At 42.3% G+C, this 27265-nt stretch overlaps 1 protein-coding gene across 1 annotated transcript; it reads left to right on the top strand.

Annotated features, from left to right (window-relative positions):
- On the top strand, positions 1-24846 carry LOC149324188 (tetraspanin-36-like). Its single transcript, XM_089487527.1, has 7 exons — positions 1-60; positions 6444-6632; positions 8631-8705; positions 10587-10682; positions 17633-17791; positions 21919-22002; positions 24128-24846. Exons 1-7 carry the CDS (start codon positions 1-3, stop codon positions 24212-24214), a joined length of 750 nt encoding a protein of 249 aa, XP_089343653.1. The 3' UTR covers positions 24215-24846.
- The last annotated feature ends 2419 nt before the right edge of the window (positions 24847-27265 follow it).

Below are 27265 nucleotides of genomic sequence, written 5' to 3'. Positions count from 1 at the left end.
ATGGACTTTGGAGTGATCAGTTCCCATTCTGGGTTGGTAATGGTTGGCCAGTTATTTTTGGTAAGTAAAAGGAACTTTCGTCTTACTAGAAAAGTAACGGGGGAATTTATCACATTGGGGCTGAATTTGACGTTAAAGAGAGATTAACGCACATTTAAAGTATCCTGCAAATGAAGCTGAAATGGTTAGTAACTGCGCAAATAACTATCATACGCAATTGCGCAAATAAGGTGATATCGGAAAAGCATTGTTGCTGAAATCCCGAAAGTAAAAAGATGCTCGTTAATACTTCCTTGTGACCCCTTTAATGGCTGGTTTTGTGTGACGTTGTGTCATGTCAAAGAATTTCATGTAATTACGCAATTTCCCCAGGATATTCCCAGGATAAACTCTCGATCTTCTTCATATGATAAACTGCTATGATTCTATGACTTTGCTGTCAACGGAGCTCAGGAAATGCAAAGACACAGCCATGTTAGTCTGCGAGATCAGTATGCAGAGAGATCTTGTAGCACCAACTGAAAGAAAGAAAGAAAGAAAGAAAGAAAGAAAGAAAGAAGTTGTAGCTTTTGTAGACTTCAGTCTACTTCCTCAGATGCATTGAGCTCAGGAATGTCACTTGAACTAAAACTCCCAGGACCGTCAGTTAAGTGGCAGCAATGCTGGGTGGGGGATTTGGAGAGTTATAATCCAAAAAATGTAATCCCACTGGGTGACTTTGGACGAGTCACACTCTCTCAGCCTCAGAGGATGGCAATGGCAAACACCCTCTGAAGAAACTTGCCAAGAATACCCTTAGTGTCATCATAAATTGGAAATGACTTGAACGTACACAACAACAACTCCTAAAAACTCTCATTGCCAAACTTGGTCTGTGCATAGATATTTGGATTTACATAGTTTTGGCCCTGTGCAGGTGTAGTTGAGAGTAAGCTTGGAGGGACTAAAGATAGGGTTGCCGTAAGTCAGGACCTCCAAACCGGGACAAATGTAGGACAAATGCAGGACAACATTTTCAAATGTAGGACACATTTTTAAAAATGGAGGACATGCAAAAAAACTGATGCTTTTTTAGAAATCTTAATATAAATGCATGTTTCTTAGGCATTATCAAAATGGAGGACATTTTGACATTATTCGTAGACAGATCGCAGAAATGTACTTCCCTTTCTGGCCACCCCCCTCTCCCCATTCCAAACAGCACATTTGGGCATTGAACATGGCTTTATTTTAACATTGCCTCTTGCATATTTCAGAGGCTTATTTCACAACCAAACCCTTTGGGTTTAACACTGAACATGGGTTAACATGGCTATGCATATAGAACATGGTTAAACAAAAAGTGGATTTGCCCTCGGTTTCAGGTGTCATGCACCAACTATACTTCTCAGAAGTGTGTACTTGGTCAAGGGACTTTGGTTTTCCTTCATTTTGACTTGTTTTGTCTGTATTCCTCCCCACTAAATAAAGGAGACATGAAATGGAGTTAATGGGTACAAGTAGTTAAAAAAGTCTTGTGAGACTCTGTAGGCAAGAGGTGCACCATGTTAAGAACTGCATTAAGCACACTTAGGCTGCTGCCACACTGCTTTCACTCTCATCACTCCATCCTATGGAATCCTGGGATTTGTAGTTGGTGGTGCCAGGGCTGGGCTTTGAAATCTCAGGCATAAGAGAGGCAAAAGGCTTGGGCTGCATCTACACTGGAGAAATAATCTGGTTTGAGACCACTTTAACTGCCTCGGCTGAATGCTATGGAATTCTGGGAATGGTGGTTTGTTCCAGCACCACAGCAGAATAGCAGTTAACCCCTGGAAAAGCTCTCTGACCAAGGTGACCAGTGCCCTCACCCCAAAATGTAGGGCACCCAATGGCCAAAAATAAAAGCTAAAAACACCCATGTAATTATAAATCCATGCTTCTTAGCCATGATCCAAATGGAGGACATTTTGAAATTTGACAGAAGAGGGCATATCCTGGAAAAGGAGGAGGATGCCTGGTCACCTTGTCTCTGGTCCAAAATACACTGCAGAAATAAAACAATGCTGGACTGAAATGCCCAGAGTTCCTCACCAAAGCTGCATCCACACTGAGGAAATAATCCAATTTGAGAGTGACTTAACTGTCCTGGGTTAGTGCTGGGGAATGCTGGGAATTGTAATACACTGTGGCCCCAGAGCTATCTCTGACAGGGAGTCCCATAACCCTCCAAACGTAGTTGAACTGCAGTGCCCAGAATTCCTCCCCAGGTGCATCCACACTGAGGAAATGGTCCAGTTTGAGACTGCTCAGTGCTGGGGAATCCTGGGAATTGTAGTCTATTGTTGCCTCAGAGCCATCTCTGAAAGAGAAGTCTCAATGTCTCCCAAACACTAGCTGTCTGGGATTGTTGCCAGCAATCTCTGACTTATGCTGATAACCAAGCCTGCAGCCAACACGTGCAGGCAAAACAAACCTTGTAGAGAAGCAGTCAAAGAGCAAGCCGAGGAAACAAGCCGATGTCGGGGTTGCAGAAAGTCAAGCGTGCCGAAAGACGAGCCGAAGTCAGGAAGCCAGAAAGCAGCGTGGTCAAAACAGTCCGAGGTCACAATAGCCAAGAGATAACAAAGGTCCGGTCCGAGGTCAAGATAACAAAGTAGCAAGGTAACAAGATATCAGGAGCTAGAGTGACAGCAATCACACCAAGGGCTCATGCAACAAACTCAAGCCTCTCTCCCACTTAAATCAGGGAAGCTCTCCCTCGAGCCACCTGAGGCTGGTTTGCTAATTGTCTTTCTGCAATCCTCCTGGATCTGCGCCTGCAAGCACTCTCGGCCCTTCTCTCTTGATAAGAAGGCACCTGCAGGCACGCCTCGTCTCCAGAATCACCACTAGGCTGTGGCACCATAGGAGGCCTTTCCTCAGCACTACGACCTGGTTGGACCTCCTGCTCTGGGGCTGGGGAAGCACAGCTGGGACCTGGCAGAGCAGAACTAACACCTGGCGTAGTCTCAATCAGCCCTTGCTCTGGAGGAGGCTCATCCTCCTCCTCATCCTCCGAGAGCTCATCTTGGCTGGCCATGACACTAGCATTCCCAGGATTATTATTCCTGCAATGTGTGAGAGAGATATAAAAGCTAGGGACTGGATTCATTTGGAGGATCTCTGTGTCCAAAACACACTGCTTGGACTGCCAGGGCTCAGTGCTATGGAATCCTGGGAATTGTAGTTTATTGTGGCACCAGATCTCTCTGACAGAGAAGGCCAAATGCCTCACAGACACCAGAATTCCAGAGCATTGAGCTTTGGCAGTTAAAGTGGTCTCAAAGTGCAGAGTGGGGGGGGGGGGGGGGGAGATAAAAGCCAGGGAGTGTGAATGAGCAGCTCACCTTGGCTGTGGGGCTGCTCTGAGAGGAGGAGGAGGAGGGAGGGAGCCAAGGGAAGTGGCCAGGACCACCGGAGGAGCCCCTGCTTTTCCTTATCATCGCAGCCTCCTCTCTTCCACCGCAGACTGCTGGCAAGAGGCTCTGCCCCCAGGCAACGCCTCCTCTGTGGACCATTCAGCCTCCTTTTGTCAAAAGAGCTCTGGTGCCACAAGAAACTACAATTCCCAGAATCCCATAGCACTGAGCCATGGATGTTTAAGGGGGGGTCAAACTATTTCTGCAGCCTTTTGCTACCCCAAAGCCCTTCCTATTTACAAGCAAGGCAAAATCTTTTCCTTCCAAGCCATTGAAAACCAACCCAAGTGGAGGGCTGATTGCTTCTTTCCCATTGGTCAGCTTTGGGAGAAATTTGCATATTACAAGTAAAGGTGTTTAGGGCCTCAAAAACAATCCTGTGATAAAGAATTACAAGAATACCAACGCGGTATACGTTTAAAAGATGAGGCATTTAGACTCCCAGTGAAACATGAACGATTGATGGCCTTTTTTTTCTTTTCTCACTGTAACCTGGAAAGTAAGGCCTCTTGCAAGGCATATATACCAACGTGGGCTGGCAAAAGCTCTGAGTGGCAGATGTCCTGAAGACCTGCTCTCTAGGCTACGCCAGTGCGCCAGGTGGGGAGAGTGGCACACAGCCGCGCAGGATGGCGGGGAGGAGGCAGGGGAAGGCCGAAGCGGGGGCTAGGGGCCAAACCGGACCGGGACCGGGAGGGGGGGCCAAAAGCGGGTTTGTCACGGGGGCCGCCGGGTTATGGCATCCCTAACTAAAGAGAGCTTTTGTTGTTTCTTGTCGTGTGCCTTCAAGTCATGGAAATCGTATCATGGGATTTTCTTCACAAGATTTATCCGGGGGGGGGGGGGGAGGATTGGCTTTGCCTTCCTCAGAGGATGAGCGTTACTTGCCCAAGGTTACCCAGTGAGTTTCACGATGGAGCCAGGATTTGAACCCAGGTCTCCAGAGTCGTAGTCCAACACTCAGTGCCCCCCGCCCCAGCAAGTATATTAATGTTGGCCATGCTGGATGGGGGATTTGGAGAGATCTGTCTGTGGATTGCCATAATTCACAACAGGTGGATCGATCATTTGCATTTACATAGTTTGCTACGTGTAGTTCAGAGGAAGCTTTTGGGATCTAAACAGAGCTTACTCCTGCGTAAACGTACTCAAGGTTTGAGCCTTAGTGACTGTGATTTTTGTTTTGTTTATGTTTTTGTTTGGATGGCAAACTGCTAGATCTTATCGGCTGTGATCTTTCCATACTGAATTTCTGTTTGCTGTTGTGTGTCTTCACGTTGCTTCCAATTTATGGTGACCCTAAGGCAAACCTATCATGGATTTGTCTTGGCAAGATTTGTTCAGAGGAGGTGTGCCATTGCCTTTCCCTGAGGCTGAGAGTGTGTGACCTGCCTCAGGTCACCCAGCGAGTTTCATGGCCAAGTGGGGATTCGAATCCTGGTCCCCAGAGTCATAATCCAACGCTCAGACCATTATGCTGCATTGGCTCCATTCTGTATCAGTTGCCATATTTACTGTGAACCCCATCCTTTGTTACATGCTGCTAAGTTTTACCCCCAACTTTTCCACAGGTCATATTATAATCCCTAATTTTGGCCCCAAAACCTGCCCTGGAGTTATACAGGAGGTGAACTTATAGTTGAGTGTATATGGTTGCTGGAATTCATAACATGCAGGGTTTACAATTGGGAAACAGCTATTAGTAAGCTTGTGTTCTGCCTAAAGATCAAATGAGTGTACGGTGTATTGAATTTCTGTTAACCTACCCATGTCTTCCTCTGTAAAATTCACATATTATCCACATTCATGCATTATGTAATGCACATGCATTTCTGTCTGTTTGAAGGGTTTGGTTGTCGTCGTTCTGTGCCTCCAAGTCATGATCCTAAGGTGAACTGGGTTTTCTGGGGCTGAGAGTGTGTGACTGGACCAAGGTCACGCAGTGGGTTTTCATGGCTCATGAGGAATCGAACCTTGGTCTCTAGAGCCATATTCGAATGCTGAAACCACTACACCACATTGGCTCTCAGGTCTGAAAGGCCCCCCCCACACACTCCAAAATATGGGGTTTTGTTGGCATCTTGTTCTGTTTATGTAAAAATAAGAGCTTTACCTCCCTGAAATAGAGGACATACCTTATAATAAGGGTCACCTGCCAGGCTTGTAAGGGACAAGATTTCTGGCCCTCAAATAAGGAACATGACTTACAATAATAAGGGAAGCCTGGCAACCCTTCCCTCATCAAATCCCAAAATTGACCAGCCACATTGAGCTTTCTTCACCTCCATCAGGTCTTCTGTAAACAAATGAGTTCCAATTGTTTGTTTGGGGAACATCAGAGGCAGCCACTGCGTGCCCCCTCGATGTTGTTGGACTATAACTCCCATCATCGCTAGCCAGCATAACTACCAATGAGGAAGTTGGTAGTTGCAACCCTTTAAGCCATCCTTTGTCTCTTCTTTAAATTTCAACAGGAAGGGCTGCTAGTGTGGTGTAGTGAGTGTTATATTACAACTCTGGTAGACCAGAGGGTGAAAACCCATTAGAGATCCTGGGCAAGTCACACCCTCTTAGCCTCCAAGGAATGCAGTGGCAACCTTCCTCTAACCCAGTGATTCCCAAACTTTGGTCATCTAGGTGTTTTGGCTTTTAGCCCGCAGAATTCCTAACTGTCGGCCAACGTGGCTGGGGTTTCTGGGAAGTGAAGTCCAAAACACCTGGAAGACCAAAGCCTGGAAATTACTGCCTAACCAAACATGCTAAGGAAACCCTAAGGTCGCCTTACAGTTGCCATAAATTGAAAATGACTTGAAGGCACACAGCAGCAACAACAGCAACAACAAAGCATGGAAACAGACAAGTCTTGGGATTCAATTCATTTTTAGGCACATTGGGAGGAATCAGTTGGGTTCAGTAGGAAAAGGAGGGGAGGCAGCCATAATAATTTAAAATGATTTATTTCATCTTATAGTTGAAATAAACTATATTTTAATTTATTTTTAGGCTGGAGCAACTGTCCTCAGTTCTTTCAACATGTATGTTTTTAAGCCCTATGACACTTATAATGACTTTCTTCAAGGCGAATATTCTCTTTTGCCGGCAGTCAGCGTTTATGTTGCTGTGATGATGTTGATAATTGGGTTGACTTGCTTGTATGCCCTCATCCATGAGTCCAAGGTTCAACTGGGAAAGGTAAGTGTGTGTATCCGTCATGGGAATTGCCTTCTGCAGTAACTGAATTGTCCTGGAGGAAGCAGCAGCCTCTTTCCCAGACAAGTAACTTACCCCATCATCTGCATCCTCTCACTCCTAGACGCTTGTAGTTGATAGAAGGAAAGACAAACAGTTTATCACAGGAAATTTAGCTATGGTAGAAATTTCTTAAGGGTTTATTCAGGATCATTCAGGATCAATAGGATAACATTTTACGCAGATAAAAGTTCTCTGATATGAGTTGCTGTGCTTTTTTTGCCATGGTATAATGTTCATAGTATGTTCCCAATTGTCCAAACTCTGCAGGTGTTAAGTGTTGCACATGCATTCCACATTGTCAGATGGGATACAAGATGAATGACAAGGTTACTGTTTTTTCTTTCTCTCTGGATTAGAGTTCCCAAATCTCAGAGCCCATTCACACTAAGGAACTATAGTATTCTTTGGCCTCCAGAGTTTTGTAGTTTGGTGGGGAACTAAAGCTCACTGGCAGGGAATTCCAAATGCCTGATGTTAAACTATAAACACTACCTTAAAATGTGTGTGTGTGTGTGTGTGTGTGTATGTGTGTATGTATCTCACACACACACATACCACCCTTTGTGTACTCTCTGAAACTGTGGATTATACTTAATATTTCATGCTTAATGGTTTTACCATGGGCTGCCCCTTGTGGTATCATAAGGGGTTATTCCTTAGTTTAAGGTTTTAGCCCTGAAATCTCATGGCCTGGCATAGTTCTAACTTAGTAAACCTTTATTCAGGACTTTTACATTGAGACTCTACATTTCCTCATCCAAAATGTATTTTTTCCCTTTTATTCTCCTTCCTCTCAAATCAATTTTTTTCTGGTGCCTGACCAAATCTGAGTAACAGGCTGATAATGTTATTTTAATTGAAAAAATTCCTGGCTATAGCACCCAATATAGGAAGTAAAACAGAACTGGAAATGGTTCATTTGCTCTCGAAGGGAGCATGCCAAAATAATAATATGGTGAAGTAAGGGAACATTGCCACATTCCCAGCTGCCCACCAGAGATTTTCTCCATGATGAATCTCCTATTCCTATGAGTTTTGAAGCTCATCCTCTTGCTATGGCTAGAGAAAAAGCCATTATTGGATTTTATTGTAGTGCTTCTGGATTTATAGCTTTCAGTGTAGGTTCTTCTCCAGATTTTCTAAGCCCAGACTATACTTTCTTTTTGAAGAGAGGGAACCAATGATTGAGAGACACTAAACCTACCTAGCTTTGTTCAGACTATTGTCTGTACGTACTGTTTTCCTTGGAAAAGGAGATAAACTCACTTTCAATCAAATGATGATTGCAATGGAGATTAGTCCTTTCATCTTCTGGAGATGCCACAAGCAGATTGCTGTTGGATACCATAGATGTACAACTTCAGGCTGTGTATTGCAGGAGCTTTACTGACACTCCCAAGCCTCTGTGGGTTATGCCCATGAATACCACAACCAAATTTGTGGCAGTGGCAAGCAGTCTATTTTTCCCTTTTAAATCAAAGCCTGGGTTGTCAACATAAATTGTTTAGAAGTAAGGCTTGCAAGACCATGATTCCACTTGAAAATAAGGTGCTCAGGGGATTCGAGGTGGGCAAAAATAGCTAGGATGAGTACAAATGATTCTTACTGGTCTCTGCCACAAGGTGAAGGGTGAAGAATTTTCTACAAAAGAAAGGTAGCCTGTCTACCAGGATATGATAATTTGGGGAGAACAAGAATATGTACAAATGCAGCTTTTAGGTGGTGCCAGACTGGCTCTGAGACAGATGGAGCTTTGACAGATCAAGGCACTACCTGGAGGAGATGGGATTTCTAAGGCTGTGTCTCCTGTGATGCTTGGCAATCTACCCTGGTTAAACACTGGCTTTATATATGTGTACACCTGTCCAAAAGATGGTACAGCCTTCCATGTTTATCTCCTTCTATTCCTGCCCTCCTCTCAATTGCTTCTCATTTCAGCTCATGGTCATTATCCTGATGATCTTCGTTGCAGAAGTGGCAGCCTTTGTTCTTGGATGTATTTACAGAGGAAAGGTGGGTGAAAATATTTGTGTGCCTTTTGGGCCAATGATACAAGTAGGTGGCGGACCCAGCACTGAATTCTTGTGACCTTGTTAATGCTGGGACAGGGCTCTATAATAGGGTCATACCAGACCTGGGGCCCTTTCACCACTCTACACAGTTATAACGTTGTGACTCCACATGCTCTCTGGCTGAGTATTCTAAACAGCCCTTCCTGAACTGTAGATCCCAGGATTCGACAGGATGGAATTATGACAGTTAAAGGGGAACCATAGTGCTGTGTTTGTGCAGAGTGAAAGGACCCTGGAAGGTTGTGTAATTCCTGAGAGTATGTGTGCACTGCATTCATATGCAAGAGCTTAGCATGCAAGAGACAGGATATCTTGGAGGTCATTCAGACATTGTGAAGTCGAAGGCTTTCATGGCCGGCATCCATAGTTTTTTGGGGGTTTTCCAAGCTATATGGCCATGTTCTAGAAGAGTTTATTCCTGATGTTTCGCCAGCATCTGTGGCTGGCATGTTCAGAGAATGCTTTTTTTGTTTGTTTTTTGCATGACAATGTGAATGATCTCACTCACATATTGATTTGCTCACACAAGTCAGAGCTCAAATAAAGATGGAGTTGATGATGTGAATGTATTTGAAGCACATTCAAGCCATGCCTACTTTTAACCAGGTTTATCCTGGTTCTATTCACATCAGTTATTCACACAGCTGAGAATGCAAATCTTTACACAGAAAAAATCTCAAATCCATTGTCCTGGGTTAAATGGTTTATTTGGCAGCCCTTCAAAGAAACTTGGTCAAATGCATTCAAAATGCATGTGAACAACAAAGATTCAACTCAGATTCTACCTGGATTGTTTTCATTGCCTGAATAACCGCTTGGTATAGTGAGAACCAGACAGGCATAAAAGATGGCTCTTCTTTTGCACCTGACCAGTCCAGAAACCTCATACTGTCTGAGGGTAATGTTGCTCACCTATATTGATTTCTCGACTATGAGTACAGAGGATGCTCATTCGAACATTACAACTTGTACTTAATTTAGTTGAAGTATTTTTATCCTACTTGTCAGTCTGGGCTATGTATTGAAGGACAGTAGCAATAGCAATAGCAAGTACATTTCTATACTGCTTATGAGTGTGTACTCAAGCATTCCCTAAGCGGTTTACAAAGTGTAAGCCAATTGCCCCCAACAAGCTGGGTACTCATTTTAGTGACCTCAGAAGGATGCAAGGCTGAGTTGAGCTTCAGCCCTTTTGCTAGTACTGAACTGACAACCTTGTGGTTTGTGAGTGAGGGGCTGCAGTACAGGCATTTCACCATTGCGCCAACAGAGCTTAGTATGGTTTAGTAACAACCAAATCAGTTGCTTCCTATAATCTTATAGTGTACACAGCATGACACGTCCAGTCGTGAAGACGAACAACATTTTTTATCTATTCAGTTCTCTCACCATCGCTTAACCCCATTTTCCCATCAGGTGGCCCTGTTTCCTCAGAGCATGGTGACTGTGTTGCAAGATGCTTTGCTGCTGAGCTTTGTTTAAGATACAAAGACCAAATAGGAAAAAAAGAAAGAAAGGAAAAAAGCCCACTTTGTCCTACTTCTTGTGCCCACTTTTGAAAATATTTGTGTAAATAGTTTCACACAACCCTGTCTGCAAGACAGAGACTGTTCACTCAGTCCAGATTTTCTCTCTATACAAGCCCCGCCTTCCCATTTAACATACAGTTCAAATTCTTGTGTGTTTCACTTTGGGTACCAAAAATGTGTGGAGCCATGCCTGTTTTTTAATTCATTTAATATTGTCGTGGGAGTAGAATTGTTTTAACTTTGGAGTGGTTGCTATTCTTATACAAAACATGCACTATGCTTCCTTACTGCAGATAAAAACAGATGTGCATGAACCAATGGTACACAAATTCAAGGTCTATGATGGGGAAAGTGGAGAGTCTTCGGCCATAGATAACTTACAAAGGGAGGTAAGGAAGCTGCCCATTCTGTTTAGCAGTACTGTTGTAAACTTTCTCCTCCAGTAGAATAACCTGTTATGTTAATTTTGGAATTACAAACATGTTGGTTCATCTTACATAGATTATGCTGATTGCAGTGGAAAAGGGGGGGGGGTGGCATCACATTGTTGGTAAAGCAAAGGTGTTTATCACACAGAGGTTTTTGCAGCTCTGATCCGACACCACTGCAGGTCCAACGATCTGAATTCACATGATAACATTGATGTATTACCACATGTGATTGCTTTTTATGGGGGGTCATTCCGAGGCCCTTCCGCAGTCAATCCAAAGTACCTCCTCATTTTGGTGAATTCGGTAGCAAGCGAATTCACAAAAAATGCTTCTAAGCTCACTTCTATTTCACTTTGAATTGGTCTAGTGTGGAATCCAACTTTGCTTCCATCTCAGTACACACCCCCAAATGTCCAAGGTCCCACATTTCCCATGATACTGCACTGCAATTTTGCTCCATTTGCTTCTGGTGCTCCTTCAAAAAGGGAGGTGGATGTGGCTGACAGGGATGAAGGGAATGAAACAGGAGGCTGGGGGGAGAGATGGGAGCAATGGAGGGGGCCATCAGAGTCTGGGGAAGCAACAAACTCCAACTCCCAGCAATCCATAGCACTGAGCCAGGACAGTTAAAGTGGGGTCAAACTGGATTATTTCCCCAGTGCAGATGCAGCCTAAGAGTAAGCAACTGTTACAACGGGAAGGAGAGTGGAATGGATTCAGGAAGGAGGTATTTTAGGGATCATGGAGAATAACGGAAACTGGATCATTTCTGCACTCCTCCAAAATGGCTCTCCTTGAGATCCAAAATATTTACTTCCAAGTAACTCTGCAGCTTCTACACTGATTATTTTGTAGTAAAAGAAATTTTTGATTAATAATATTAATAATAATTCCTTAATAATAAATGGATGGGGGCCCTGACACGGAGGATAGATGTAGATGTGGCTGAAATGGATGAGCAGAATGACAGGAGGATAGATGTAGATCGATCTGAAATAGATGAGGAGGATGGCAGGAAGATAGATGTAGCTGGAGCTCAATTAGATGAGGAGAATGACAGCAGGATAGATGTAGATGTGGCTGAAATAGATGAGGAGAATGACAGGAGGATAGATGTAGATGGAGCTGAAATAGATGAGGAGAATAAATGAGGAGAATGACTGTAGATGTGGCTGAAATAGATGAAGAGAATGACAGGAAGATAGATGTAGATGGAGCTGAAATAGATGAGGAGAATGACAGTAGATGTGGCTGAAATAGATTAAGAGAATGACAGGAGGATAGATGTAGCTGGAGCTGAACTAGATGAGGAGAATGACAGGAGGATAGATGTAGATGTAGCTGAAATAGGTGAGGAGAGTGACAGGACGATAGATGTAGATGTAGCTGAAATAGATGAGGAGAATGGCAGGAGGATAGATGTAGATGGAGCTGAAATAGATGAGGAGAATGGCAGGAGGATAGATGTAGATGTGGCTAAAATAGATGAGGAGAATGACATGAGTACAGGTGTAGATGGGGAAAATGACAGTAGGATAGACGTAGATGGAGCTGAAATAGATGAGGAGAATGGCAGGAGGATAGATGTAGCTGGAGCTGAAATAGATGAGGAGAATAGATGAGCAGAATGACAGTAGATGCAGCTGAAATAGATGAGGAGAATGGCAGGAGGATAGATGTAGCTGGAGCTGAAATAGATGAGGAGAATAGATGAGGAGAATGACAGTAGATGTGGCTGAAATAGATGAAGAGAATGACAGGAGGATAGATGTAGATGGATCTGAAACAGATGAGGAGAATGGCAGGAGGATAGATGTAGATGGATCTGAAACAGATGCGGAGAATGACAGGAGGATAGATGTAGATGGATCTGAAATAGATGAGGAGAATGGCAGGAGGATAGATGTAGCTGGAGCTGAAATAGATGAGGAGAATGACAGGAGGATAGATGTAGATGTGGCTGAAATAGATGAGGAGAATGACATGAGTACAGGTGTAGATGTGGCTGAAATGGATGGGGGCTCTGACACGGAGGACCCGTTTGAATAGGGGTAGACAACCTTTTTGAGCCGGGGCCAGGTTGCTGTCCCTCAGACAACTGGGGGACCGAAGCTGGGGGGTGGAGCTTCACCCTCCGGGGGCGGGGCCGCATGCTGGAGGTGGAGCTTCCACGCTCCAGGGGCGGAGCCGCATGCCAGGGGCGGAGCTTCCACCGAAGCATTGCGGGGAGGAGGAGGCGTGTGCCCACCCTTTCCTCCTCAGTCCCTTCCTTTGGCCGAACGGGCTTCAAGGGGCCCTTTCGGCCGAAGGGGAGGGAAGCCAAAGGGAAGGGCTTGGGCACCCGTCCCAGGCCCTTCCCTTCAGCTCTTCCGTTTGGCCGAAAGGGCTCCAAGGGCCGTGGAAGAGCCCAGGAGGTGGCAGGCCACATCTGCGGGCCCCTTCTCGGACCGTGCGGCCCCAGGCCTCCCTCCGGAGGGGGAGGCCTGGGGCCACAAGGGCCGTGGTGGAGCCCACGGAGGCGGCAAGCCGCTTCCGCAGGCTCCTTTTCGGCCCGTGCGGCCCTAGGCCTCCCTCCAGAGGGAGAGGCCTGGGGCCGCAAGGGCCCTGGGGGGAACCCGCGGAGGCGGCAGGCTGCTTCCGCAGGCCCCTTCGTGCGGCCCAGGAGGAGGTGGAGGAGGAGGCATCGGCCTTGGCGTCGACAGCGGTGTCGGCAGCGGCAGGACCGGGCTGGGGCCGGTCCTGCCACCTCCGCAGGCCGCATCCGGCCCGTGGGCCGGGGGTTGCCGACCCCTGCATTTGAATTTGGCTGCCAGGGATGGGGAAATAGAAGTAACGTGAAGCAGTCATTCACATGAGGCTAGCATTCACGTGAAATTGGAACCAGGAAGTGGCCCCCTTCTTCACCTTGGAAGTGCAAAGGTTCATGATGCGTTCAGATCCCCACTGAGCATGAGTAAGGGTCCCAATTGGAATCGTTGAGTCCCCATGATATGTACCGGTGTGGTAATACAATGTGCACTTACTCCTCTTTGACTCAGGAATCACCACAATTTTGTTCTTCATGTGTGATAATTCATCACTTGAATTGCCTTGGATTCGAACTGATTCTGCTTCCCCTTCACTTCAAACTGGCTCTGGATTTGAGTTCCAGTCTCACGTGTGATAAGGGTCATCGGCCTTGCATGCAGAGGGTCCCAAATTTAATCCCATCTCTCTATTTAAAGTAAAGTAGTGGATGGGAAAGAACTCTATTTGAGACACTGATTTAATGGATCAGGCCATATTAGCACCATTACTTCAAAAATGGATTCAGGAGTGCTCACAATGAGACAAAGATGTTGGTACACCAAGGGTTGCTCCAAAGTCAACACAACTTCCCTAGGCTACTCACATGTTCTCTCTCTCCCTCCCCCCCCGCCCCAGACCTCCTGTGACCAGGGCAAGACCAAGGTATGGTTGCAGCATCATGCATCATTTCTTCTTCTTAGAAGCTCTGAAAATAGAAAAGCCAAGCAACTATGATAAAGTCACTCTGCTCTCCCTCTCACAGCTGGGCCAAAAGGTTAAAGAGGCATATATACTGTGATATTATTATTATTATTATTATTATTATTATTATTATTATCCCACTCTTTTCCCAGGACTGGGACTCAGAGCGGCTTCACAGCATTAAAAACAGTACAATTACAAAACATAAAGTAAAAATTAATTAAAAAATAAAAAATAATTAAAAGTACATTAAAAGTAATTAAATTATTACAGTATTATAAAAGATAGTTATTAAAATAATAAAACATATTTTAAAAAGATAAAACTATAAATAAGAGGGAGGAAAATTGTAACAAATTTTTAAAATGGTCCAACATCCCAGCCTATCCTTATAGCAATTCCTTAAATGCCTGTGTGAATAGGTAGGTCTTCATCTGCCGGCGGAAGGCCATCAAGGAGAAAGCCATTCTGATCTATTCCCTGGGCAGGGAGTCCCAGAGTCTAGGGGCAGCCTCTGAGAAGGCCCTCGCTTGCGTCCCCACCAACTGTGTTTGTGATGGTGTTGGGACAGAGAGAAGGGCTTCTCCAGAGGATCTCAGATTCCGGGATGGTTCATACCAGGAGAAACGGTCTGCCAAATAGTGTGGATCTGAGCCATGTAGGGCTTTATAGGTAATAACCAGCACCTTGAATTGTTTCCGGAAACAAACTGGAAGCCAGTGAAGCTGTTTCAACAGGGACATTGTATGGTCTCTGTAATCTGCCCCTGTTAACAGCCTGGCAACATCTCTTTGAACCAACTGAATTTTCCAAACACTTTTCAAAGGAAGCTTCATGTAGAGCCCATTACAGTAGTCCAAACGTGATGTAACCAAGGCATGTACCACCGTGGCCAGATCTGGCTTCTCAAGGAATCGGTGCAGCTGGTGTACAAGTTTTAAATGTGCAAAAGCACTCCAGGTCACAGCAGAGACTTGAGCCTCCAGGTTCAAAGCTGAGTCCAAGAGTACCCCCAAACTGCAAACCTGTGTCTTCAGGGGGAGTGTGACCCCATTTAACACAGGCTGGATCCCTATTTCCCAGTCTGCCTTCTGACTGACCAGAAGCACCTCGGTCTTGTCTGGATTAAGTTTCAACTTGTTTGCCCTCATCCAGTCCATTACTGAAGACAGACACTGGTTTAGGATCAGGACAGACGCCTTGGATTGAGGTGGGAAGGAGTAGTAGAATTGAATGTCATCTGCATATTGATAACACTGGACCCCAAAAACCCTGGAAAAAACCTCTCCCAGCGGTTTCATGTATATGTTAAACAGCATAGGGGACAACACAGAACCCTGAGGGACCCCACAGGTCAATGACCAGGGGGTCAAAGAGGAGTCCCCCAGCACCATTTTCTGGGTTCGCCCTCCAGGAAGGAACAGAGCCACTGTATAACAGTACCTCCAAGCCCAGAGAGGCGGTCCAGAAGGATACCATGATCAATGGTATCGAAAGCTGCTGAGGGGTCCAGGAGAACCAATAGGTTCTCCCAGAAAAAAAGGCTATGCCTCGTTTTTATCTGCTGAACTCCTCTACCAAGATGAATAGTAAAGCATAATAATATGGAAAGTAAAACAATCCATTCCATGGCAGCCTCTGGCTCTGTAATAGTGTTTTGATATGGATCATGTGTAGCATTGCCAGGTTGAATATGGGCAAGACTGTTATGCCTCTAATTTTAACAGAACCTAGTGTGGGAAGATGTAGTGCAGGGGTAGGCAACCTGCGGCCCGCGGGCCGGATGCGGCCTGGCAAGGCCTTGGGACCGGCCCCAGCCCAGTCCTGCCACCGATTGCCGCCGGGGCCTTTGGGGGGCAATTGTCTATAGAAGCCTCAGAAACATGCATTTATATTAACATTTTTTAAAAAATCAGCAATTTTTTTTCGCATGTCTTCCATTTTTTTTAAAAAAGTGTCTTCCATTTGAAAATTTTGTCCTACATTTGTCCTGGTTTATTTATATATTTAATTTTTTAAAAAAATTATTTAATTATTTATTTTTTGGCTTCGGCCCCCCAGTTGTCTGAGGGACAGCAACCCGGCCCCCGGCTCAAAAAGATTGCCTACCCCTGATGTAGTGTAACCTTCTACCAGGCTGAACTGGTAGAACTGGTATGTTTTACTGGTGCTATGATATATATCTCACACCAGGCTGAACTCCCTTGTGCTCCCTGACCAACCTTTTAGTTGCTGCACACACACACACTGAAATGCGACCATTTACTGCTCAGTGGAGAACTGAAAGGGGCAGGAGAAAAGCATCTGGATGGGCAGCAAAGGGTCATGTTAGAGCAGAGAATACATCTGAAAAGTGGGTTGCAGGAGAAGATGTTGAATAGTTTTGCCTGACAAAACAATATACAGTGCTCTTTGTATCCAAAGATACAAAGTATACAAATGTTCCAGAACCCCCCATGGATTCCAAAATCCAGGGATGCTCAAGTCCTATTAAATACAATAGCTTAGTAAAATGGTGTCCCTTATATAAAATGGCAAAAATGAGTGAAGGCTTGCTTTCTGGAATGTACATATTTTAAAATATTTTCAAGTCATGGGTGGTTGATTCCATGGGTACAGAAGGGCAACAGTACTACATCCTCCTGCTCCTGCATTTATTAACAGATCCAAGCTACAGGAATCGTATCGTGTATTCAACCTGGGAGCCCTATTCACATGACAAATGCCACAATCACCACAAACGGAGAGCACTTTTCACTCCAAGTTGAGAAAGAAATCGTGAATAAAAATAATAAATAGATTCACCCGATAGAACACAGTTACTGTATTTGTAGTACTGCTGATTTTTAATATGATTATTGAAGACACTTAAAAGTTATTTAAGTAGATGTTTACCTTGTTTTTCAGTCTCAAAATGTTTCTAGAAAAGTGTTAATATATTATTTATTTAGAATTTGTTTGTCAGTCATTATAATTCTCATCCCATTATTAGAGAGGAATGTGTCTATTTATAAAAGATCTTATTGAGAATTAATTAATTAATTCAGTTTGTCCCCCATCTTTCTCCCAGCATAAGACTATTTTTTTTATTCTTGAACATATGCTATGACTGTGTTCTGTGTGCTGCATTGTGCTTAATAACATGTTCTTCTTAAACATCAGCATTAGTACCTTGTTCTCTTTGTAGTCAAAAATGTATCAAAATTTAGAAAAGTCACCACACTACATTTTACTAGTGCCATGATATATACAGTGTCTGATTCCATATTTAAAAAACATAACAGTGGTATTTTCAGTTGGTGGTCGTAATATATATCAGGAGGGTCTGTAAACTGTAGTTATTTAAAGAGGGCAATATGTCTTAAGTGTGTATGGTGTGAATACTGGCATTGAATTCATCTCATATGTTGTTCTTGCAGCTTCAGTGCTGTGGCATCCTCAGCTACACAGACTGGATTGGTAGCCAGTGGTACAAAACCTCCGGCAAGAACAACAGAGTACCCTTGAGTTGCTGCAAGATAGATGTTAGCAAGAACTGCACTGGACGGCTGAGTGAGACAAAATTTCTCAATACTCAGGTAAGAGCAGACAACATTCAGAGCCTGTATGAGAGTATTAGTATTCTAAGGGACCTGAAGACAAACACAGGCATGAACTTGTCCCCAGTTAGGCCTTGCTTCCCAGGTGCCTCTTTGCCCATCTTCACATGAACCACATTTATTTTGCATTCTTGGAAAGCAACCTCTTTCCTTCAGTTACACACCTATTAGCTGTATCACATTCCTCTGTTCCAGAACTGGGTTAAATCCAGACCTACCCAAGAGTTCTTTTAGTGCCAAACACTAATACAGTTTTCTGCAATAGCACAAGGTTTATTAGTGGCAAGTGATGTAGCAAGTGGTTACAGAGGAGATGCATTCTGGTCCTTTTGCATCTCTACACATCCTATGGTACAAATAAACCCCTAAACTAATTCTACCCAGAATACCCCACAGCCAACAATCAACTTCCCCTTCACTGGCTATATGGGCAGCTGATTTGGTGTACCCCACTTAGATGCTAAGCCCAATGGAAGATGGATTACTAAGGGCTATATAGTGTAGAGGCAAACAAAGGATACCCTAGTGTGCAAGCAGGCTCCATCTCTCCGCTCATAGCTAGGAGAACTATACAAGAACTATACAAGCAGGATAGCAATGGAGGGGAGGGATGCACTATCCTAGCCTGTTCTGTTTAGCTTGGAAAAGAGAAGGTTAAGCGGGGACACAATAGTCATGTTCAAATATTTGAAAAGATGTCATATTAAAGATGGAAGAAGCTTTGATTGTGTATTCCTGCATGGCAGGGGGTTGGATTGGATGGCTCTTGTGGCCTCTTCCAACTGATTCTATGTGTCCCATTTGTGGCAGAAAGGCAGGATATAAACTGAGTAAAATAAATGATGAGAGTTGTAGTCCAGCAAGATTTGGTGGGCCATGCAGTCAGCCTTTCTCTTCTGTGGGGATCTCTTCTAGACACACACACACACACCCATGTAAGGGTAATACCATGTATGCTCGAGCCCCATTGAAAACAAAGGGGCTCATGCACACAGTGTGGCGTGGTGTGCATGCCATGGGGGCACATGCCATAGCTGCTTCTGTTGCGTGGTTTCAGTGTACGCTGAAAGCCGGATATGGCACACTTGCATACGGTGCAAGTGGACTGTATGTTCCCTAGCCCTATTATAGTCCTTTCTCTTCAATCTAGCCTTTCTTTTAGGCTGTATCTACATTGCAGAATTAATGCAGTCTGACATTGCTTTAAATGTCATGGCTGAGTGCTATGGAATTTTTGGTATTTGTAATTCTGTAAGATATTTAACTTTCTCTGTCAGGGAGCTCTGGTTTCACAACAAAGTGCAAATACAAGGATTTTATAAGATAGAGATGTGACAGGAGACAGATTTCAAAACTGGGTGAATGCTGTCTACATCCAGCAATATGCACAAATAATCATAAATGGAGAAAAATTAGAAAAATCCAATATAAGTAAGGAACATGGCAAGGATGCCAACTTTCCCCACTCCTATTCATAGTGATAATAGAGATTTTACTGAGGAAAATAAGAAAAGATAGTCAAATTCAAGGACTGCAGATATGAAACCACCACTTTAAATTACAAGCAGATGATATAGCAACCTTTTTAGAGAAACTGCATTTCAAAACTAATTACTGTCCTAGAAAAAAATTAGCAGTATGGCAATTTAAAATGAATAAAAATAAGAGTGGAATACTAATGAATTTTTTTATAAAAATGGACGAGGAAGAACTAGCAAAGAAAATAGAAATAAAAATAATACGTAGAGTAAAATATCTGGGAGTCGTAATCACAAACAAAAATTCTGACCTCTGACCTGCATACGTATCTATGTTATGATGAATCCAAAACATAGAAAGATTTTAATAACACGCAATAAGGAAAGCTTTATTTGAAACCTAGAATAAATATAAGAAATTTCTTTACATCAAAATCCCAAGTTGGACTTCCACTCAGGAAGCCTTTCACAAGGAGGAAAATCTCCACAGAGGAAAATGGCAAACTTACTGGGAATTATCAATCCAAATTGAAAAAGGAGAAAAATTTAAAACAACAGAAGAACTTCAGAAGGAAGGAATAGAAATACAGTGGCTACTTTACCATCAAAAGGTTCAAAAAAGACAACAAACTTAGTGAATTTAAAATAGAAACAAAAGACATAGAAAAAATCCTCTCCCAAGGTGATAAACATAGGATAACAAAAATTTATAAGATGTTAATAGACATAGAACATATATATGATCACAACAGCTCACCTAACATTTGCAAGGTATTGGAAGAATAAGGATACCCATTTATTTGAAGAATAGATGTTAAAGATAAATGATTTGTCAATAATGGACAAATTAACAATGATTATAAAGGGTAAAACAGAACAGCAATTCCAAAAGAAATGGGAAAGAATTAATGTGCTTTGAACTTAAGGAAAATCAGATGTTAAAAAAAATGAAATAGCAGAGGAATTGGGAAACTGTTCCTCTCTCTCTCTAAAGCTAACTTTATCTTAAACTGCAAATTCTAATTTTGCCTGAATGATAAAGAAACACAATGAATCTTTTACGTGGGGCTCTTTTTATGCTGTGTTTTCATCCTTTATGGATGTTGTAAAGAAACAAAAGACCAAATCAAACACTGCACAATGCACTTCCTCCTCCTTTGACTTGATGGATGAGGAAAGAATTGATTCTTGTACAATAGTGGAGTTGAATACTGGAGAAAGGAAATAATAATAATAATAATAATAATAATAATAATAATAATAATAATTTGTATTTTCCCTCCTCTCCCAGGTGGATCGAGGCGGGATTACAACCCAACAGTAACAATAAAATACAAGAATAAAACATATAATTTCAATGATTAAAACAGTTAAAAACAGTGCAGTCAACATTGATAAGATAAAATGTTCTGATCCTGGATAGAAGAGTGAATGATGTCATTACAGAAGATTGGGTGGATAGGCTTGCCGGAAGAGATCCATCTTAACTGCCCTCTTGAAACCCTCCAAGGAGGTAATAAGACGGAGCTCTTCTGGGAGGTTGTTCCATAATTTAGAAGCCACTGAGGTAAAGGTTCTTTGGGAAGTTGAGACCAGTCTGGTTGGATGTACTTCCAACAGATTTTCCCCGGAGGCTCTGAGAATGCGGGGCGGATGATACAGGGAGAGGCGTTCCTTTAAGTAACTTGGGCCTGAGCCATGTAGGGCTTTATAGGTGATAACCAACACCTTGTATTGCGCCCGGAAGCTAACAGGTAGCCAATGAAGAGCTTTCAAAATAGGTGTTATATGGTCATATTTTGAAAAACCAGTGACCACTGCCATGTTTTGTACTAATTGAAACTTCCAAACTTAGTACAAGGGTAGCCCCATGTAGAGCGCATTACAGAAATCAAGGCGAGAGATTAGCAGTACAAGTACCACTGCTTCAAGGTCCTTATTGTCGGAGTTGGACAATATAATCTAAGTAAGATTTAGCAAAATATATGCTTAGGTTCTGTAATTAATGATAATTCAAGGCTGAATCAGGATATTTTGATTTATTTATTTTATGTTACCTTTTACTTTTTTATGTGATAAATGTATAAATCGAGGTGGTTGGGGAAATACTTGATATACTAAAGATTGTGTATTTGTAGGCAGAATATACATGAATGAAGAATCTCTTCATCTGAATGGATAACAACAACAAAGGAAGTTAAATATGTAGAATTTTTCTAATCTTCAGTTGCAGTGAATATAAGATTTGATTCAATACAAATATGTTTAACAAGATACAGATGGGTAAAGACTTAATCTGACTATAGTGAATCTTTGTTTTTCTGTAATGTCTGGTTTATTCTGCCTGTTTTTATTAGATGTAATGAAAAGCAATAATAATACAATTAAAATTAAGGACTGTGTACACCAGTTAAACTGGAACTGAGAAATTAAGGTGTTTGGGAATTCACTAGGGTTGAAGTAAGAGTTTCTGGCTCTTTTGTTGATCGTCTCTGAAGGAGACATCCCAATGGACCACATGCATGATGGCTGCACAACTTGCCTCAGGTTCTTTCTTTATTTGTCCTGGAGGAAATGGTATGAATGAATGTGAGCTGTATCTGTATCCCTCCTTCTATGTCCCTGCAGGGCTGTGAAGACAAAGTGAAATCTGTTCTACAGCGTGCCCTTATCTATACTATGGTTATCATCCTCAGCTTTGCCATTGTGAAGGTATTTCCAAAGTTTAAATATACATTTAACAGGGTGGTTGGTGAAACTTCAGCAGGAGTAGGAAGGAATTTTTTTTTAAATGCTGATACTCAGCACAGGCCCTGACTTAATGATGCAATTTTATAACATCTGAGTGGTTGCCTATGAGATTAAGACAGATTTACGCAACGATGCAGGATGTGCCTAGATAGATGCTTTCTCCTATGCTCCATACATATGTTGAAGTACACTTACTCTATGAAAATTTATTCTACCAACTTCTTTCTCTCAGTCTCAAAGATCCCTTTGCTGTAAGTTCCCATCTGCATCCTAAGTAAAAGATACAACAATAGATGCAAATGCATAACAGAAATTTCACTATAAAATTTCTACTCTTTTGTTGTCCCCTCCCAAATCCAAATGCATTTGAGGAAGTAGACTTTAGTCTACAAAAGCTCATGCTGCCAACTACTTTCTTTCAGTTCATCTCAAAGGTGCTACAAGATCTTTCTATATACTGATCCTACAGACTATGGAGTTTATCACACTGAAGCTAATTTCAGCATTAAAGAGATATTAAAGCGCACTTAAAGCATCCTGCAAATAAAGCGAAAATGTTGAATAATTGTGTGAATGATTATCACACGCAATTGCACAAATAAAATGATATCAGAAATGGATTGTCACTGACATTCTGAAAATTAAAAGATGTGTGTTAATGCTTCTTTTGACCACTTTAATAGCGAGTTTTGTGCAATGTTGTGTGAAATGGTTTCAAGTAATTACATGATTTTTCCAAGATATTCATAGGATATACTCCCAATCTCCTTTGTGTGATAAACCTTTTGAATCCATCCAAATACATAATTGAAAAATCTCGCTATCTTCTACAGAATGAAAAGTGCCTAATCCTTACTCTTGGCAACTACAGCTCCTTTCCTCTCCAGCTTTTCCTCTCTCTTTCTGAACTCACCTAATAAGAATAACCCTTCCTTTATTATTTCTCCATGCACTGAACCAAACCAAACATTATTGACAGGGGTTAGACGAACACATTTTATCCCACAGAGCTTTGAGGTTTTATCCTTGACCATACTGCTCCTGAGCAACTGGACTTCAACTGTGCTGGTGCTGTATTGCTCAAAGGCCACATAGATAGACTCACCATACCTACTGGTTTAAGTGGGACGGGACAGTTTTTAAAATATTTCCAAACCGTGCCATTGCTTTAATAAAGCTGTCTGGTTTGTCCCATTTCCAAGAAAAATGGCCTGTCAGGTTGTGAAAATCATTTGAAGAACATTGTTTGAAATTGTTGTAATAAAAAACAACAACCCCAAAACAACAAACGAAAATTGTGTCATGGAGTGTGAGAGGTTTTATGAGAAGGTGTTGAAAGACCCAAATTTGCTGAGTAACATTACTTCATCAGATAGATATTGATGGTACAACCATTTTGGAGATATAACCCATCCACCCCATCCCTACTTAAACTTTTGTCTGTCACTGAAGAATAATTGTCAGTTTAATATTTTCATGTAAAAAAACTTCTTTTATTGTCTTACTTTTTCATGAATATTGAATATTACGAAAACCTATCCCGTTTTACCATCCCAATGTCCCATTTTTGTCTCAAGGAAATATGGTCAGCCTACAGATAGGAGAAATGGCCAATTTTTAGCCCCCCCACCCCCGGTTTTTAATAGAAAGATGTGTTTGGAAGCTTACTAATCCTTTATTCCATGTGCTATATAGCAAAATAAAGCAACATCGCCACCTTCAGACAAGCAAAAACAGCCATGGCTCAATGCTATGGAATCTTGGGATTAGTAGTTTTATGAGATATTTAGCCTTCTCTGCCAGAAGGTTCTGGTGCCACAACAAACTGCAAATCCCAGGACTCCATAGGATAGAGCCATCACAGTTGAAACGGTGTAAAACAGCATTAATTCTGCAGTGTGATAACAGGATTTGTTAGCTCTAATGATGTTTTTTAAAAAATAAGACAGAAGCAGAGAGGTTAACTGTTGAAATCATGTGTATAATTTTTTAAAAAGTTTACATTTTTCAATTGTACATTTTTTACTCAGTTATGATCCAAGTACATAGAACATTGCTTAAAAAACTGATTATTTTCCAATTTCAGTTCTTTGGAATGCTTAGCATCTTTGTGGTGGCCTGCAAGAGAAAAAGAGATGATTTCCAACCTTTAAATTCAGGAGTATTTGCATGACCGGATGACGGAGAGTGACTTTCCTTTTGGTCTTACATGAATAAAATGGACGTGGAAAATATGCCTTGCAAAGAAAATGTTGGCCTGCTTTTCTCAAAATGCCAAAGGAGATTGTGATCATTTTCAAAAGTTGTATTAAATGTGAAATAGCTTGGCTTTAACCTATTGATTCAGCCTAATGTAGTTGAATTAAAGTGAACATCTTTCCTTAGAACAGTCATTTTCGACCTGCCATGCTCTAATGCAAGGGAGCGGGGTGTTATTGTACGCTGATGACACCCAAATGTATCTCTCTATGTTTTGGGCATCGGCGATGAAGACAGAAGGCATTTCTCACTGCAATCAGTGTCTTGAGGCAGTTATGGACAGGATGAGGGAAAACAAGCTCAAGTTGAATCCAGACAAAATGGAGGTACTTGGGTAGGGGCTCCTAAACCAGGTATTGGGTTGCAACCTCTGATCCTAGAGGGGCTCACGCTCCCCTCAAAGGACTGTGTTCGCAGTCTGGGAGTGCTTCTCAATTTCTCGCTGAGGAATCAGGTGAATACGACAGTCAAGAGCACCTGTTATCAGCTTTGGATTTTACGGCAGCTGCGCCCTTTCCTGGAACCGGGTGACCTCGAAACTGTAGTACATGCACTGGTAACCTGAAGACTTCGTTTTTGGAAAATGCTCTACATGGGGCCGGACAAGATCCATCAAATTACTAACCTAGATAGCTTTAAGAAAGCTGTCAAAACGGATCTCTTCTGGCAGGCCTTCCTGGAATAGCACCCGGCCACATAAAGACTCTCCGATATGTGTGATGATTCTGCCCATCATTATTGTGATATTGTACAGTGTGCCCTTTTTTATGCGGGGGATCTGTTCTGGAGCCGCCTGAATAAAAAAAACACATATGCTGAAGCCCCATTGAAAGTAATGGGGCTCATGCATGGCACGATGGCACGGAGGCACATGCCTCATTATTTTCAATGGGATGCACAGCCCCTTGTGCCCCACACGCTCCCATGCATTCCCACGCAGCTTTCAGCATATGCTGAAAGCCGCATATAGTGTGTCCGTGTATGACATGGATGTACTGTATTACTGATTTCTTGGTATTATATGGATAACCTGAAAAAAGCTTCGGACTAAAACTCCCCCAGTGAACATGTTGACTGTCTTGGCTGGAGGGTTCTTGGAGTTATAATCTAGAAGAGTCACTTTTTCTAGCTTTGACCATATGCATTCTGTAGAGACATGGGGGAGTGATACTTTTGCAATATGTCCGTAATTACATTGGAAACTTTGAATAAAAAATATTTTTGAAAAATATTTCAGATGGTATAGTGTACTTAGATCAATTGGTCATCCAATTCCACATGTTTTCAGCTAGTTTCAAGTGACCAGCATCATAAAGCATGATAGTACTGAGGATTTTTAGATTAAGATCTCTTTGTTCTCAGATCCCCAAGAACAAACAACTGCTTTGTCTAAATTTATGTTGAGGATATCCTTTGCCATATGCCAAATTCTCAGAGCATGTAAATGTAATGCGCATGAAAGCTCCTTTATGGGTCTAGTCCTCTGAAAATCTGATAAAAAGTATGGACCGCCTTTCCAGATGAAAAAAAAAAGACATATACTAATGTTAAAACAACAGGGAGGAAATTGAAGAAAATACTGTAACAACATATTTTTTCTGCTCCAAAGGCAATCTATTATTCCCAGTATTTCAGATCAGTATGTTTGTGTTGGACTCAACTGGGAAGTTTTGTGAAGCAGTTTTTAATTTCTGTAGCAATTTGCCTTTGCCTGTACTTACGTTCTTAGACTGCACTGAAAAATAGTTGTCTGAATGGCTCCTTGCAAAGGTAGGCATTTAATTTCAGGAAGGCTTTTAATGTGCCCCATTTTGCTTATTTCTCGTCTGGTTACATTTATTTTATATAACAGTCTTCATATTTTTGTGAGCAAAGGAACTATTTAGGTTGCATACATGCTTGAAGAAAAATACGTCAGTGACAACATTACCTTCCAAACCGTTTTGCTTTCCTTTCCTGAATGTCACAAGAATATTTGTGTTGAAAAGAAGCCGAGTTCTTTCTCAATGCTAAATAAAATGTTTTAAACATTAATTTTGCCATCTTTTATTTCATGTCAAACTGGTATGATAGAGCTGGAGGGAAGTGAAGCACTTGTATACAAGAAACCATGCTATGAGACTCTGTTAGGGTGCATCTACACTAAAGAAATAATACAGTTTGATACCAGTTTAAGTGCTGTAGCCCCATCCTATGGAATGCTGGGATGTGTAGTTTTACAAGGCCTTTAGCCTTTTCTGCCAAAGAGTGCTAATGCCTCACAAAACTACAAATCCCAGGATTTTGTACATGCAAAAGTTATCAAACTTTTCTCAGCCTTTTCATATGAGCATTCAAATTCGGAAATCCAAAACGCAAAACTTTTTCATGAGTGGCTGAGATAGTGACACCTTTGGTTCAGTATATGCAAACTGTTTCATGCACAAAATTATTAAAAAGAATGTGTACAGTGCGCCCGCGTCATACGCGGATGCACTATACATGGCTTTCAGCATATGCTGAAAGCCACGTGGGAGCGCACGGGAGCATGCGGAGGTGCAAGGGCAGTGCATCCCATTGAAAGTAATAGGGTGTGTGCTCCTGGAGTGTGCACGCCCCTGTGCCACCATGCCATCGCGCCATGCACAAGCACCATTACTTTCAACAGTGCTCGAGCATACGTGGTTTTTCTTTATGCGGGAGGGTCCGGAACCATAGCATGGTTTCTTGTATACAAGTGCTTCACTTCCCTCCAACTCTGTATCAGTTTGACATGAAATAAAAGCACTGTATAATATTACCTTCAGGCAATTTGCATAAGGCATACATGAAACATAAATGAATTTTGTATTTACACTTGATCCCATCCCCAAAATATCTCATTGTGTATTTGCAAATATTCAAAAAATGGGGGGGGGGTCCCCCAAAAACCTCTGGTCCCAACATTTTGGATATGGGGGACTTAACTTGTTCAACTAATTGAGTG

Source organism: Sceloporus occidentalis, unplaced genomic scaffold, assembly GCF_023333645.1.
Source record: "Sceloporus occidentalis isolate IW3139 unplaced genomic scaffold, rSceOcc1.0.p SCAF_1, whole genome shotgun sequence".
Lineage (NCBI taxonomy): Eukaryota > Metazoa > Chordata > Lepidosauria > Squamata > Phrynosomatidae > Sceloporus > Sceloporus occidentalis.
This window is presented reverse-complemented; position numbering and strand designations above follow the sequence as displayed.